The sequence below is a fragment of the Chelonia mydas genome, chromosome 6 (genome assembly GCF_015237465.2).
Source record: "Chelonia mydas isolate rCheMyd1 chromosome 6, rCheMyd1.pri.v2, whole genome shotgun sequence".
Lineage (NCBI taxonomy): Eukaryota > Metazoa > Chordata > Testudines > Cheloniidae > Chelonia > Chelonia mydas.
Genome location: NC_051246.2, coordinates 108,856,146 through 108,871,628, shown reverse-complemented (window position 1 = coordinate 108,871,628; position 15,483 = coordinate 108,856,146). Strand labels below are relative to the sequence as shown.

Genomic DNA, 15,483 nt, shown 5'->3' with positions numbered 1-15,483 from the left:
AGCCTATATCAAAAGTGCTTATCAAGCTGTTTGCATACTTGAATTCTTATGAAAATAGTCATTTTTGTATCTTTCCCAGTGGAATCCTAAACACAGTTGAACTAGAGAGCATGTTTTGGAAATAATCCCCACCAACATCGAGTCTGAACATCCGTTTATCTTTAGGTTACCTTCCAGTCCTTCTTGTAGCTGAAGATGGGTACATGATGCCCATTTGAAAATGTTGCCCCAAACCAGTAAAAACAGATGCCCACGATTATTTTCATGCCAGATACTCTCTAGTTTCTTAGTAAAAGCCAGGCGGTGCCGGAAAGTTGTCATGTTTACATTGTTTTCTCTATGGCAGGATGGGAGAACTCTTTTGGCCTTGTCTAATGCACAGAAGTTGCACCAATTAAACTAAAATTGTTTCTTGAACTGATTTAGCTAAACTGGTACAAGTCCCTGTGGGGAAACACTTAAATTGGTTGACATTTGGCTTATATGAATTAAGCTACAAGAGAGTCAGCTGATGTGTGTCCGCATAGGGGTTTGCACTGGTTTAATGAAATCAGTTTAAGAACTGCTTTTAGTTAAAATCATGTAGCTTTTATGTGCAGATAAAGCCTTTGTCTTTGCCTGAGGCTGGTGGAGAGTTAGATCTGAGGTAGTACTGATGCAGTTTTGTTCTTACTAGGTATTTTCTTCCTCTCATTTAAAGAACTCAGTTAAAATACTTAAAAAGTGTGTTTTTTACTTACTGTTTCAACAGGGCCCAGCTCGTATGACTCCTGATCTTGCTTCCTCTCCTGTGGCAGGATATGTGCCTGTGGGTCAGAAACCAGAGGCTGTGGTGCATGCTATGAAGGTAGGTCTGCATTCAACCGACATGTTGTATTGTTCCTGCATACAACAACTGTAGAAACATCATCTGGCATTTTCTCTAATGATGGAATTCATAGTAATCAGAGATGGAAGAAACTATTCAGCCAGATTATTACTGACCAGCAGCCATGCCACCTCAAGCAGTTAGCTTGTCACACACTTACCAGCTAAGCAAGGTCAAGTGTGGCCAGCTTTTGGTTGGGAGACCTGCAAGGAAAAGTCACAATACTCCAGGCTGGTTACCTTTTGAGTTCCTCAGTCCTGACTGAACCAATGCCCCAAAGTGGCTTTAGGAAGCACTGGGTGCCATTTCAGAATGAGATACATGCCAACTGTCTGATACACTTTTGGTCATTGAAAATCCTATGGCAGTTCTCATAAGAGTAGGGAGCATTTTTTGTAATTATGTAACAAACTGTGGCTTCATACACATATAGACACCTAATTTGTCCCTGGGGGTCAAAACTAGGACCCTACCACTTGAGGTAAAGGAGAACTTTTGGCTTGGTAGCAAGTGGTAAAGTCACTAGGGCCAGCCTCTAGAAGGAGAAATTCACTTGACATGTAGTAGGCTGGTGTGGTACATGTTTCCCCTTGTCCTGAGTATCCATAGGTATCTAAGATCCATAGAAATTCCAGTCTTGCAGTGTCATAGAATCACAGAATATCAGGGTTGGAAGGGACCTAGTCATCTAGTCCAACCCCCTGCTCAAAGCAGGACCAATCCCCAACTAAATCATCCCAGCCAGGGCTTTGTCAAGCCTGACCTTAAAAACTTCTAGGGAAGGAGATTCCACCACCTCCCTAGGTAACGCATTCCAGTGTTTCACCACCCTCCTAGTGAAAAAGGTTTTCCTAATATCCAACCTAAATCTCCCCCACTGCAACTTGAGACCATTACTCCTTGTTCTGTCATCTGCTACCACTGAGAACAGTCTAGATCCATCCTCTTTGGAACCCCCTTCCAGGTAGTTGAAAGCAGCTATCAAATCCCCCCTCATTCTTCTCTTCCGCAGACTAAACAATCCCAGTTCCCTCAGCCTCTCCTCATAAGTCATGTGTTCCAGTCCCCTAATCATTTTTGTGGCCCTCCGCTGGACTCTTTCCAATTTTTCCACATCCTTCTTGTAGTGTGGGGCTCAAAACTGGACAGATGAAGCCTCACCAATGTCGAATAGAGGGAAACGATCATGTCCCTCGATCTGCTGGCAATGCCCCTACTTATATATACATCACTGTATAATGAACCCTGGCTACATACACACAAATCACATAGCTGTCTATGGGGATCAGGACCAGGGCCTCCAGCACTAAAAAACTAAAAGGCCTTTAACATTTGAGTAGGCTGTGTAGTTCCTGGTACCACCCAACAGAGGGAGACATGACCACTCACACTACAGTCCAATTCTGCCTATGTGTATTTCTCCTGTAGTTTCTGGATAAGGTGACACTCTTTGTTTCCTGACCTAAATGGTTCTGTGCTGTTGACAGATCATAGACTCATGGAAGATTAGGGCTGGAAGAGACCTCAGGAGGTCATCTAGTCCAACCTCCTGCTCAAAGTAGGGCCAACACTAACTAAATCATCTCAGTGAGGGCTTTGTTAAGCCGGCCTTAAAAACCTCTAAGGATGGAAATTCCACCACCTCCCTAGGTGACCCATTCCAGTGCTTCACCACCCTCCTAGTGAAATAGTGTTTCCTAATATCCAACCTAGACCTCCCTCACTGCAACTTGAGACCATTGCTCCTTGTTCTGTCATCTGCTACCACTGAGAACAGCTGAGCTCCACCCTATTTGGAACCCCTGCTTCAGGTAGTTGAAGGCTGCTATCAAATCCCCCCTCACTCTTCTCTTCTGCAGACTAAATAACCCCAGTTCCCTCAGCCTCTCCTCATAAGTCATGTGCCCCAGCCCCCTAATCATTTTCGTTGCCCTCTGCTGGACTCTCCAATTTGTCCACATCCTTTCTGTAGTGGGGGCCCCAAAACTGGATGCAGTACTCCAGATGTGGCCTCACCAGTGCCGAATAGAGGGGAATAATCACTTCCCTCGATCTGCTGGCAGTGCTCCTACTAATGCAGCCCAAAATGCCGTTAGTCTTCTTGGCAACAAGGGCACACTGTTGACTCATATCCAGCTTCTCGTCCACTGTAATCCTCAGGTCCTTTTCTGCAGAACTGCCGCTTAGCCAGTCGGTCTCCAGCCTGTAGCAGTGCATGGGATTCTTCTGTCCTAAGTGCAGGACTCTGCACTTGTCTTTCATAGAATCTTCGTTGAACCTCATCAGATTTCTTTTGGCTCAATCCTCTAATTTGTCTAGGTCACTCTGGACCCTATTCCTACCTTCCAGCATATCTACCTCTTCCCCTCAGCTTAGTGTCATCCGTGAATTTGCTAAGGGTGCAATCCATTCCATCAGCTAGATCATTAATGAAGATGTTGAACAAAACCGGTCCCAGGACCGACCCCTGGGGTACTCTGCTTGATACCAGCTGCGACCTAGACATCAAGCTGTTGATCACTACCCATTGAGCCCGACGATCTAGTCAGCTTTCTTTCCACCTTATAGTCCATTCATCCAATCCATACTTCTTTAACTTGCTGGCAAGAATACTGTGGGAGACCACATTAGAAGCTTGGCTAAAGTCTACCCATCCAGGGACTGGTCCCCCTGGATGCATGGATGCACTGGACTTTGCTAAAGTCAAGGTATGTCATGGCCACTGCTTTCCCCATATCCACAGAGCCAGTTATCTCATCACAGAAGGCAATCTGGTTGGTCAGGCATGACTTTCACGGGGTGAATTCATGTTGACTGTTCCTGATCACCTTCCTCTCCTTCAAGTGCTTCAAAATGGATTCCTCGAGGACAGTTGCCAGGCTCCACCCTAAACTATAGCTGCATTTCAGCTGGGGATGAAATTATTCCTGTATATAAGTGTGTGCATGTGACAGAGAGAGAGAGAGAGAGATACAAACATCATGGGTCAGATTTCTAGGTAGCGTGCACTGATTTATAGCAGCTGAGGATTTAGTCCGGTGTTTGTGTGCATATATATTTGTAAGTTTCTTTGGGGTCAGATCCACAGCTGGTGTAAATTAGTGTAGCTCCATTCACTGAGGTGAAATGCATGTGCCATATTATATGTTACAGAACCATGTGATAAATGAATTTAACATGCACCTTTGACCTCCTTACCTGCCCACTGTTCATCAATACAGCTCTGCTAGGACTTTCTCTAATATTCCAGACCACTCACCCGCTTCAGTGTGGCATGGAGTCAGGGAGACAGTTTCTTGGGTAGATGGGTCTGGAGCCATTTGGGGTTTTAAAGAGGCTTCTGCCTCTTATTATCCAACAGCATTTAAAAGCCACTTCCATTGAAAACAAAGAAATAAGCTCTACATCCCCTTGACACCACATGAACTTGGGAATGTAATTTAAATTTAAATTGAAGTAATAGAAAATATAGTAAATATTCTCCCTTTGAGACTCATGTATTTGAAAGATTGCTGACTGATAGAATCAGATATGGAAGTTTTAATTAATCTACCCCAAAGTTGCCCTGGACATTTACCCTGTGGATACAGCCGGTGTTTGCTTCTTGCAAGGTATTTCTGGTGATCTGCACTGGGATTTGATTGCACAGGTTGTGTTGCTTTCAGAGCTGAGAGTCGGAGGCGTACTGATTCCAAACAAATTTGTTCAAAGTGCGAGTCCAGCTGGATCTATAATTAATCAATTCCTTTTTAATAGAAAAATAGACATTGTATTTGTCCGGGCTGGAATGTCTTTCACATGCTCCATTAAAAAGGTTAATCTAGGTAAAGTTAATGTTTGTGCACAGATTCCACTGGTCCCAGATATATTGGTTAAACTAGTGGTTGGTACATTTTTAAAAGAAGTAGGTTAAGGGCCCTAAGAGAATGACCTAGTTTTATAACTGAAACATTTAGCGTACAGCAGGATTTCTGTGCTTGAACAAATCAATGAATAATCTAGGCTAGTATCCTGTTTCTAGCAGTGGTCAGTGTTGGATGCTTCAGGAGTGAAATCCATCCTTGTAATGAATCTAATCCTGTAGTTCATTTGCATGCTTACACTTATGCACACACAAATATACCTGCTGTAAGGGTGTATGTGTTGTATGTGTATTCCTTTAGCACAAGAGAGAGGCAAAATGGTGAGTGGCTTAAAAATCTTATTTCCAGGAGTCTGAGGTGACCACATTATGCGTGAGTAACAAAGCCATGAACGAGTTATGTAGGTCATCTCAAACATATGTCAGTAAAATGACTATTTAGTGTCCTACCATGCTGTGCTTTTATTCATGCAACAGATTTGACAGAAAAGGCTATTTAAAAAATGTTTTAGAAGGTTTTTAATATGTTGGTGCTATTTTTGTGTGTCTCCACCTATAAAGGCAGGTGGCTTTAATACCATGAACCCTATTTATCTGGACACCAGAGAAAAGGAAAAACTCTTTTTAGCAACCTCTAAGCATTATCTAAAATCAGTTTTTTATACATAAAAATAATGCGATTTTAAAAAGACATTGTCAACTTGACGAGAGGCAGTGAGTCAAGAAAATGAGTTACAAGTAACTTCAGACACCCACTTCTCCTTGAGCCCCCTGCCAATTTTTGTGCTTTTACAATCACATTTTCCTGTTTGAAAATGCTTTACTCTCTCTTGTTGCTGTATAAAAGACCCACTGGCACAGTAGGAGAAAATGAATGGCTAAGGCCCCCAGTCCTGCAAACGTTTACACGTGTGAGTAACTGCATAAGTATCACGGCCCAACTAACTGTTACAGGAGAGAGAATTAAATTGATTACATTCACATAGGAGGAGACAGTTCCTGCCTTGAGGAGTTTACATTGGAAGGCCTTAACTTCTTTAGTTAGGGGTGTGATTTGTTTACAGGTATAGTTAAAGCAGTACAACCCTTCATATGGATGTAGGTATAACGGAGTCTTATACCAGTACAGTTTATTCATGTACATTCACGGGACTAAGCTATACTGATATGAGCATCTTTCCCTGGTAGAACTGCATTCACGCTGCTTTAACTATACCGGTTGCAAACCAACATAGGTGAAGTGGGTGTAGACAAGTGCTAAGGCTCTCCTCCTGTCCCTGATAGTCCATGGGTTGAGTGTTGCACCCATTGAAGGGAATGCATCTCTTTGTGGGAGCAGCAGTTTATAGGATTGGGGATGTGGCAAGCCACATCGTGTTAAATCCCAGCTAGTGTTCTTGCAGAAGATGTCATTGATCTTTGAGAAGTATAATACTTTGGCAATCTGTTTGTTTGTAGGTCCTTGAAGTCCATGAAAATTTGGACAGGCAAATGCAAGATAACTATGAAGAAGACCTGAGTGAAAAGGAGAAAGCAATTGTTCGTGAAATGTGCAATGTAATAAGTCTTTATTTGTAGTATTTTATATAGTGTTATTTTGGTCCTAATGTTTTGTAGCATCTGTTGTGTGTATGTGTGTGTGTGTGAACGTGGTTGAAACCCACAGAGAAATTCAGTCATAAGGAAAACTTAATCGAAGCTCAGCTAAATTCTGCATAGGCAGGAGCCAAATGTCAAATACCTGAACACTTAATTTGATGCATTTGCACAGAAGAAACTTAGGGCTGAGCTGTCTTAAAGGATACGGACACCACCTGTCCCACTCATTTCCTGGTAGAGAGTGGCTTATCCTATTAGGGCTGATGGACAGTTATGCAACTGTCTTTATCTGGCTAGGAGGTTTCAATTTTCAGCCCTGTGTACTGATCTTGGTTTGTAAGCCCCTGAGAATTATATGGTCGATTAAAAGCATAGGTTGGTCCTTTTGCCTTAATTTATATGTTTTGGGGTATTTAAGTCATAGAAGTGGAGTGACCGTAATCTGATGTCAGAATTAGAATCCTCTCGTTTGAATCCATGAGGGGTGATTACACGTGATTTTTGGCACCCGCTAACATGTTTGGCCTAGCAACCACATTGTATACGGAGGTTGCCACATATTGTAAACTGAGCATTTATGCCAGAACTTTGCTCTGGCTAAGGTGTGGCTGCTTGCTGCTGCTCTACTACCTTTTATTCCAGGCAGAATGATCTAATAAGAAAAATGACTTGGGTACACACTGCGGATGAAAAGTGAGCTTTGTATTGCTGTTAAAACATTGCTCAAGCTGAGAGTCACGTGTTTTGGAGGATTTTCTGCTTGACAGTGCAGTGTTTCCCAGAGCAGGGACTCCTGTGGATATTCTCTTTGAAATCCATATTGCAGGTCAGAATATCAGTGAGGCCTTTTTGGTGCATGCGAATTTCAGAGGAAGCGAAACTCTCTGCAAACTTTTTGAATAGGTTGATGACGGTGTGTTTCAAAACCACTGGAGTGGCACAACGGTGCAGAAATGTGATATGACTTTATTTATGGAAAATATGAATGTATTTTTTGGTGACGACATTTTTACAAAGATGTTGTTGGGCAGGAAGACCAGAAACTGTTCAGTGTGGATTTTCTTCCTTTCCCCACCCAAAGCATGAACAAATTTAAAGAGCTAGCCCCAAATTTGCCCCTACATAATCCCACCCTGTCAAAAAACAGGGTTTAAAAAAAACTTCTTAATTCCTGAATATACAAATGCTATAGTTAATCCCCTGCAGAACATGAAGTGCTTCACTTTAAGGCTCCAAGATTGTAGGTAAATCCCTGCATTGAATAACAGTGAGCTCTTGGTTTGTGGGGTTTGTTTGGGTTTTATTAATGCCACTTTCTTCTAGCAGAAGGGAAGATGGAATGTTACGACTCCAGGACGGCACCTCCGCAAACTTGTGGGTTGGATGCTGGGTATTTGTAGAGATAAACTGGAAGTGGCTCTTAGATCTACAGCAACATCCTTCTCAGAAATGTTGCTAATTCTTGTCACTTCCTCTCTTGCTTTTCTTGTGAGAGCCCCACTTTCCGCATTGGTCCTCCTCTCTATGTTAGCCATTCATAAAAACTGCTTTAAAGGGAGTAGTATCTGAACTGGATGGGATCTTTTTTGGATGATATCTATTGAAAGGAAGTGTCACTTTTTTAAGAATGCCAGTGTTTGGTCTAACATTGAATTTAGCTTCTGAACCTAATGTATTAGTTTTATATCATTACCTATGGCATAATAGTTCTAATTTCAAGAGAGAGAAGATGAACACTTCAAATCCTTTAAATTGTAATTTGGTGCATAAGTGCCATCTAATGGTCAGATGTAGAACTGCAACTCTGGTTTGGAAACTGCCCATTTTGACTTCTAGACAAATAATGTAGCTCATCAACTGCAATCTTTTCCCCCTTTTCTCACAGGTTGTCTGGCGAAAGTTGGGTGATGCAGCAAGTTCCAAACCATCCATCAGGCAACACCTTTCAGGAAACCAGTTCAAGGGGCCATTGTAGGAACGTCACACTGAAAACTAGAAGCAACTCTATAAAGAATCAGAGAGGAAGAGAGCTCTGTTTCTAGCAGCCAGTTGGGTTTTTTTTTCTTTTTGGTAACTGTCTATAGTGTAAATATGGCAGCTAAAGGCTTAGCCTCCAGGATACGATCTGGAACCAATATTAAATGGGTTAACCATCCTATAATCGCAGACTTGTGTCACTTGTATTGTAGTGCAACCCTGCTTTGTTGTATGGTCTCTATGTAGAATTACCTAACAAGAGAATTTCTAGGAGGAAAAATGGAACCCTGACCTGTGGAGAAGTTATTTTGTATTGCTTCTGCCCACCTGCTTGTTAATTGATTCATAACTAGGCTGGTGGCTCTATGTAGCATGTTTTTGGATTCTCCCAAGGAAACAAAAATCTGAATCAGGTGGCTTATTGGCTGTCCCTTTACTGAGCTGCTAAAATTGCTTGGAGGTCCTTATTTTTGGAGGATGATATGCAACTATTTTCAAGAGCGATCATATAAAATACTTTGTGGAATGATAGAATACTGAAAGCACCTTGTATGTTGTACCGTATTGACCATGACACAGGTTCATCGCAGGCATGCAGAATAGCCTGAGCCTCCATTACAGCTGCTCGTGACCTGATTTTAATGGAACAAATGATACTTAGAAGATTTCTGCAGTCACAATGTGAATAATTTTAAGTCATTAAGCCACAATCCAGTATGACTATGGTAACGCTGTTCCTGTAAAACTCTTACTGTTAAATACTTAGGCAAGAACAGCTTTCCTACCAATGTGGCTTACAGTTTCGACAAGAGAAGTTTCTCTCTTGGATCCTAGTATTTCAGTCTTGACATTCACTCACATAATAAGGATTTGTTTTGTAATGTCCTTGTGGAAATACGGAACTAAATTGGTTACTTCATGATGTAACCAAAGCAACAGCCATTCAAAGCTGTGTAAATGCTATATCAACAGAAGCTGTCAAATGAGGCTGCTGCTGCCATTTAAGCTTTATTTTTGTTAAACCAAAATGGAGTGTTTTTTTCCTTCTAACTGCTGTATGTAAAAATAGTGGGACTTATATTTTGGTATTGTGAGTAGCTGCTTGTGGAGCTGTAGTAAGAGGTTGACCCCTTTCAGTTCCATCTTGTCACAAGATCTGGCCCTGTGTTTCATGAGGTGTTCTTCCCCTTTCCCCCCCAATAGTCTACGGGAAACTGGACTGTTAGTAAACCTGCCATTGTAAAATAAAATAATCTTAACAGTACATGCATGTAGACTCAATGCCATCTCTTCAAAAATGGCATTGGTTTTGGTGCTTAGTTTGATGCTTTAATGTTGCCGCTTTAGAAAAATCAGTCACAGCTACCTAAATGCAGTTGAATTAGTTGAGGTTGTTACTATTAGATACATTTGTTTTGCAATAGCGGAGTTCTTGACTTTGATTAGCGTGAAACACCTACAAATAACTGTTACGTCAGTCTCGCAGGTTCTAACACAAGAGAGTAGTCCCACTGTCTTTAAGGAGCCTACTTGCCTGAGTAAGGAATTTGCAGGATTGAGCCATAAAGAAACAGAGAAACAAAATAAAAATTGAGCAGTAAGTAACTGTAGATTAGATTAAGAATGGGCCCTGGTAGCTGAGGTCAGTGAGTTATTAGAAACTCCCTCAACAGCAGTTCACTTCCCCCTAAAGCATACCTGAGCTCTGTCAGCCACTATTGAGCTGACTAACTGTAACTCTGTACTAGGTTTATGCAGTCTGTGTAGCCTGGCAGAAACTAGCCTAGAAAATGGCACACTGTCTACCTTTTGAGTTGACCTCTAGAGCATTCTGCATTTCCTCTTCTTAGCTTTTCATTTTGACCATTTTCAGCCTGTTACCATCTATACTATCCATCAGTTTCTTTTCTTTCTCACTCAACTATTTTCTTCATATTAAGGGGAGGGGAAAAGCATGATTTTTTTCCTTCCAGAATAAGGCAGCAAAGAAAGGTTTAATTTCCCCTCTGAGCTATAAAATGTATATATAACTGCTTAATCAATCTACTTGAAAGACCATTGTAATTATGCCAGTGTCCAAACTCTGGATTGAGTGTTGGGAGCAGAATTGAATTACTTCAGCAAATTTTCAACTAAAGCAGCAGAAGTGTTGCCAGTAAAGCCTGTAGTGTTAATTGTACTGATAATGTGCTTGCTGGTCTCTGAGTAGATTAGCCTAACAAATAAACATTTAATGCTCCCTCCCTCTCAACAGGACTGAGAGCTAAACCAGCACGTTTACTCCTTTCACTGCCTCTGACCTACTCGTCCAAATTTACTATTAATCAGATCTATCTATCACAAGCCATTTTGTGGCTTGAAGCATTGTCCGTATTCTGGTTTCATCTGCAGATCTCAAACTCTTAAATAAAGGGGAAACAGCACTAAACCTGAGGCGTGTTGTATGGCTGTACACCTCAGAGAGCTGGCTTAGAAGACAGCCAGTCTTTTAGTTAAACCACTGAAGGATCCTGTATACTAGTAGGCTAAAACTATATTTTGTATGATTCTACTTGGCAGCATAAGCCCCAAATGCAAGATGTGCATTGTTGATTTTATAGAAGTACATGAGAGTTAGTGCTGTATGTATTTTTTTTAAAGTTTGCTACTCTTTGTATTTAGCTCCATTTGAGCACAAAAAAAAAAAGGGGGTGTCTTCCTGGGGGAAAAAGACACTCACATTACAGAATGACTTGGGTGCTAAACTTTCAGTTGTCTGAAAAGATGTTTTATATGCACATTTAAATTCACTCTTTACTATGCTCTAGGTCTACTGTGAAAACTACCTGAAAAACTTTGTACAGTAAGTTTGAGGGAAATCCTCCCCAAAATGGTGGCCATTAAGTTGATATACATTGGGCTACTGTCCCCAGTCTATTTAGAGGCTGCAAATTCTGCAGCCCCGAGACAAACAAAGCTTCCATTGACTTCAAGTGAAGTTTTGCTGGCCTTAGGAAAGCAGAATCAGGCCTTTGAGTTTTCTTTGAGTGACTGATGTAAACAAGCATTTTGAAATGCCGTGGCATAACCAACTTCAGGTGGCTCATTGCACCTTTAATAAGGCTTCTGAGCCCAACCTTGAGACTGGCACATTTTTATCCAAATATTATTAGATATAAATCAGTGTTAAAGTGACCTTTTATCTTTTTAGAAACTGGGTGGGGAAAAATACTACTGATCTTTTTCAAAGTGCATGACTGTAAAGTGATAAAATTGTATATTTTTCATAATGTGGGGAAAGTCTATTTGAACTGCTTTGGGAAATCAGTTTGAAGTTTGATTTCTGTTAAACCTGTGATCTTACAGCCCTTCTGTATATGATTTACAAAAGAAACTGGAATAAATTAGCACCCACTGTTGTGTACATAGCAAAATCTTTAGACATTAGCACGCATTTATACCTTTTATTGAACCACTTTGGCTTTCTGGAAGGGGGGGGGAGAAAAAATAGTAATCAGATTTTTTTGATATATGTGTAAAACATTCATTTGGAATATTTTAGTAAAAATGAAGTATGAGATTGTGATAGTGTATACTTTCAGTTGAATAAAATAAAGTACATTCTTTGTAAATGAGCTGTGATCCTTCTACATTTTCATAGAACACTGCTGAAATATTCTGACAGTGAGTTAGTACAAGAGGTAAAACACCTACACTTGCAGCAGTATAAACATGAACAGTAATTTTAGAGACAGACTAGGTAGAGCTAGTGGGGAAAAAAGATTTTGGGAAAATCCATTGAATTCACATCCAGTTTTATTTGGGTACAAGTGAATGAAGCAGTCCTATTTATAACCAAGGTGTAAATCACAGTATGTTGTTACATTCAGACTTTCACACTTAGAAAATATATATATTTATCTACAGGAATTTGCAAATCGGTGTAAACATACTTAATTTTTCAAGATAGCAGTACATTCCAAAACAAAAACATCAGCAAGGCAAACATCTCAAAATGATTTCTGTCAGCTGGGGGTTGTAAATATATACATATTAAATAAAGTAGCTCTGATGCTTAACATTAAGTGTCACAGGAGAGTTACTTAATGAAAATGAACTTTTTTTTTTTAAACTCTAGATGGAACTTCAGGATATCTGACTATTTTGATATTCAAAAGTAGGCACTGATTGCTAGAAGAAAATTTACTTCTTACTGATATAAATGAGCCAATATGGCTGGTTAAAGTCACTAGTACAAAGTAACGCAGTGCTGGAATAACTCAAAACAATTTAGTCAGACAACTTAGTTTTAAATCAAATGTACAAATTTAGATTTTTAATTAGCTCTGCCGTGTCTATATTAAAAGCCTATATATCTTGCCATTAACAATACTGCAAGTAGGTCAACTAAGATTCCATTTCACTGTTCCATGTCTTTATATACTATACCAGAATCTAGATTATACAAATTACTTTCCTATTTATCTTTACAATATGGTTGCTGCTCAATTATTCTGCCTTTTAAACTATTCCTCAAAATTCAAGGATACTTGTACACAATTCTGATGCTATCTCATCCATGTAGCACGTCCAAGTCCTGCAACAGGTGGCATAACAGGTGGTGGTATTGGAGGTGGCACTGGTGGTTGTCCACCAGGGGGAACTGTAGGAGGGGGATAATTAGCTGGTGGCATTCCCAGCCCTGGAGGTGGATGAGTTGGAGGCAGTCGTGGAGGTGGGAAGTTAGGATTGTACGTAGGTGGAGGAGGGTACCCAGGAGTAGGTGGTGGGATATTAGGGGGTGGAAATGATGTAGGCGGAGGTGGAGGAACAGGTGGAGGAGGGTTAGGAGGATACACGTGAGGATGGTATGGTAAGTGAGTTGGTGGTCCATAAGCTGGTGGCAAAGCTCCATAGGTTGGTCCTTCGGTTTTCATCATTGACTGAAGACTCTGATAACCTTCCCCTGACATATAAGAATTTGTAGTGGACATCCCAGTTATGTAGCTGGAAGGTGGAGGTGGTGGAGGACGATGAGGCATAGGTGGTGGCTGATGTACGGGTGCAGGATGAGCTGGAGGAGGAATCTGGACCTTTGGTATGTCTACAGAGTCCACTGTAGTACTTTGCTCTGCTTCTCCCATTGAAACGGCAGTTGTCAAAGGAAGCTTACGGTCTGTAACAGACAAAAAAAGCTTCATTTACTTTTCTGTAGCACAGCAATCAGGACTACCTACACTGCTGTGTTCTTCTCAAAATGTTAACATGTTGCACATAGTAGTCTGCTCTCTTCCAGTTTGCTCTGCAGCTAAAACATTTGGAAAATCACATGCAGTAAGACCTTCTAAAGTCAAAACTGCAGATACTCCACAGTGAAAATTTACTTTATTAGTCTTAATATTTATTCCTTCCACACTGCTGAGCTCGTTCAAAACTGTTCTAGGACAAGGACAGATAAACAGTTGTGACATGGAGTCCAGTCCAGCAGATGCTTACAAACAAAGCCACCAACTGTCTGTGAGGATGTTACCTTCAAAATCTTTTAACTACTCTAGGAAACAAATGTGATACAGTGAAAAGAATTCTTTTGATGAGTTGGGATTTGTATTTCTGCACCAGTTATGACTCTTGTGTTAGAACTTTCTGAGCTGATTGAGGCTAAGATTATGGGAAAGTTTACAAAAGGTCACAGTATATGCTACTGTTTTGGCCACTTCCATGTAAGTAAACATTAACCTTAGGTCTGTTAAGAAAAGATGTGACACTTAAAGCTTATTCCTGTCTATGCTGACTATCTACAACCACCTAAAATAAAATGTGTTACTTTGAAATTTAACATTTCTTATTCCCAGGTCTGTTTTTATAAATGATCTTCAGACACCTTGTAAGAATGCGCACAATGCCAGCTTGCAGAAACAGCAGGCTCACGGTGAGCCTTGGTCTGTTGGGTTCTAGATCACTGAACGCTAACTTCATTCGAGAATATCTGGTCAACCAGCCTACTGACAGCAACAGCACTTTATATGTGGCTTTCCCCCTCACAGTAAGCCCCACGTCCAAAAGCTACATGCAAAGAAAGATCAGCTAAAGAGCAGAGGCAGTGGAAAAAAACTAACCAGAATATTAGTTTCTAAGTGCAATCACTCCACATGCAAGGGCTACACAGATTTGAGACCATGAAACAGGCAAGCATTAGGAAAGGGTTACAAAATTTGGGTCATTTCGTCTGAGCATTCCTCTCAGAAACACTTTTGTCTAATTTCTATTAGTCCCTTTCCCTACCCCCAAAAATAAACAAAAACAAATCTTAAACTGGCACAAGATCACACCCATGAAGCTTCAGGTTGATTGGACAAAAGTTAGGGGAAGTTAAAAATCAGATCAAAGCTGGTCTGAACTAAGGGCAGACCAATGTCTCTCCATGATAGGGCCCAATGGTAGTATCTTCAGAATCTACAGTAGTCAGTTTTAAAATACTTTACTGATGGAAATAAACTTGTTACACAAAGCTAAGGCACATGTCCTGTTTGTACACAGAATAGTTCAGTTTTATAACAAGGTACAAAACATCTTTTCACTGAAAAAGCGGTATAGGACAGGTTTGCAGAGCTGCCATTTCACCACTGCCCAACTGTTGAACTAAAATGAGAGTGCAAAAGAAAGTTGAGATGGACAAGCCTGCACATGCTACTCTTTGGCTGTAGAATAATTGATCACCATCCTCTCGGTAACAGCCCTAACATATTTTAAGACTATCAGGTTCCTCTTCTCCCTCCCCCTTTCTTTTCTCAAGACTAAAACTACTCTCAGTATTTTCACCTGTCCTCATAAGGTCATGTTTTTAAAATCCTTTATTATTTTTGTTGCTCTCTTTGGGACTCTGTCCAGTCTGTCCACATCTTTCCTAAAGCGTGGCGCCCAAAACTGGATACAATACTCCAGCTGAGGCTTCATTGGTGCCGAGTAGAATGGGACAATAACCTCCATGTCTTACCTATGAAACTCCTGGCAATACACCCACAATACTCTTTTGCATTTGTGTATAGACATCTCAGATGTTGAGCAGATTCCCACTTTATTATTGTCCCCTTCTTGCTGTTCCTATGTTCCCTATTATAATTTACCATTCTTCTCTCTCCTGCCCATGACTTCTAGCCCTTTGTCAAGGTCACCGTTTTGACAACTACAACCAACAGTA

At 40.7% G+C, this 15,483-nt stretch overlaps 2 protein-coding genes across 8 annotated transcripts in view; one reads left to right on the top strand and one right to left on the bottom strand.

Annotated features, from left to right (window-relative positions):
- The window catches only part of CCDC85C (coiled-coil domain containing 85C), a 159,952-nt gene extending 148,035 nt beyond the window's left edge, over nt 1–11,917 (top strand). For 2 of the 3 annotated variants that reach the window (XM_027827305.3, XM_007064955.4), the window contains 3 exons: nt 752–847; nt 6,189–6,287; nt 8,215–11,917. In XM_027827305.3, coding sequence (XP_027683106.1) covers nt 752–847; nt 6,189–6,287; nt 8,215–8,304 — 285 coding nt within the window. In that variant the 3' untranslated portion in view covers nt 8,305–11,917. The remainder of the gene's footprint in view (nt 1–751; nt 848–6,188; nt 6,288–8,214) is intronic. The other variant, XR_006291936.1, reaches the window with a different exon arrangement.
- A 166-nt stretch (nt 11,918–12,083) lies between these two features.
- CCNK (cyclin K) overlaps nt 12,084–15,483 on the bottom strand; it is a 31,050-nt gene continuing 27,650 nt past the window's right edge. For all 5 annotated transcript variants that reach the window (XM_007064954.4, XM_027827304.3, XM_037900930.2 and 2 more), the window contains one exon: nt 12,084–13,461. In XM_007064954.4, coding sequence (XP_007065016.1) covers nt 12,854–13,461 — 608 coding nt within the window. In that variant the 3' untranslated portion in view covers nt 12,084–12,853. The remainder of the gene's footprint in view (nt 13,462–15,483) is intronic.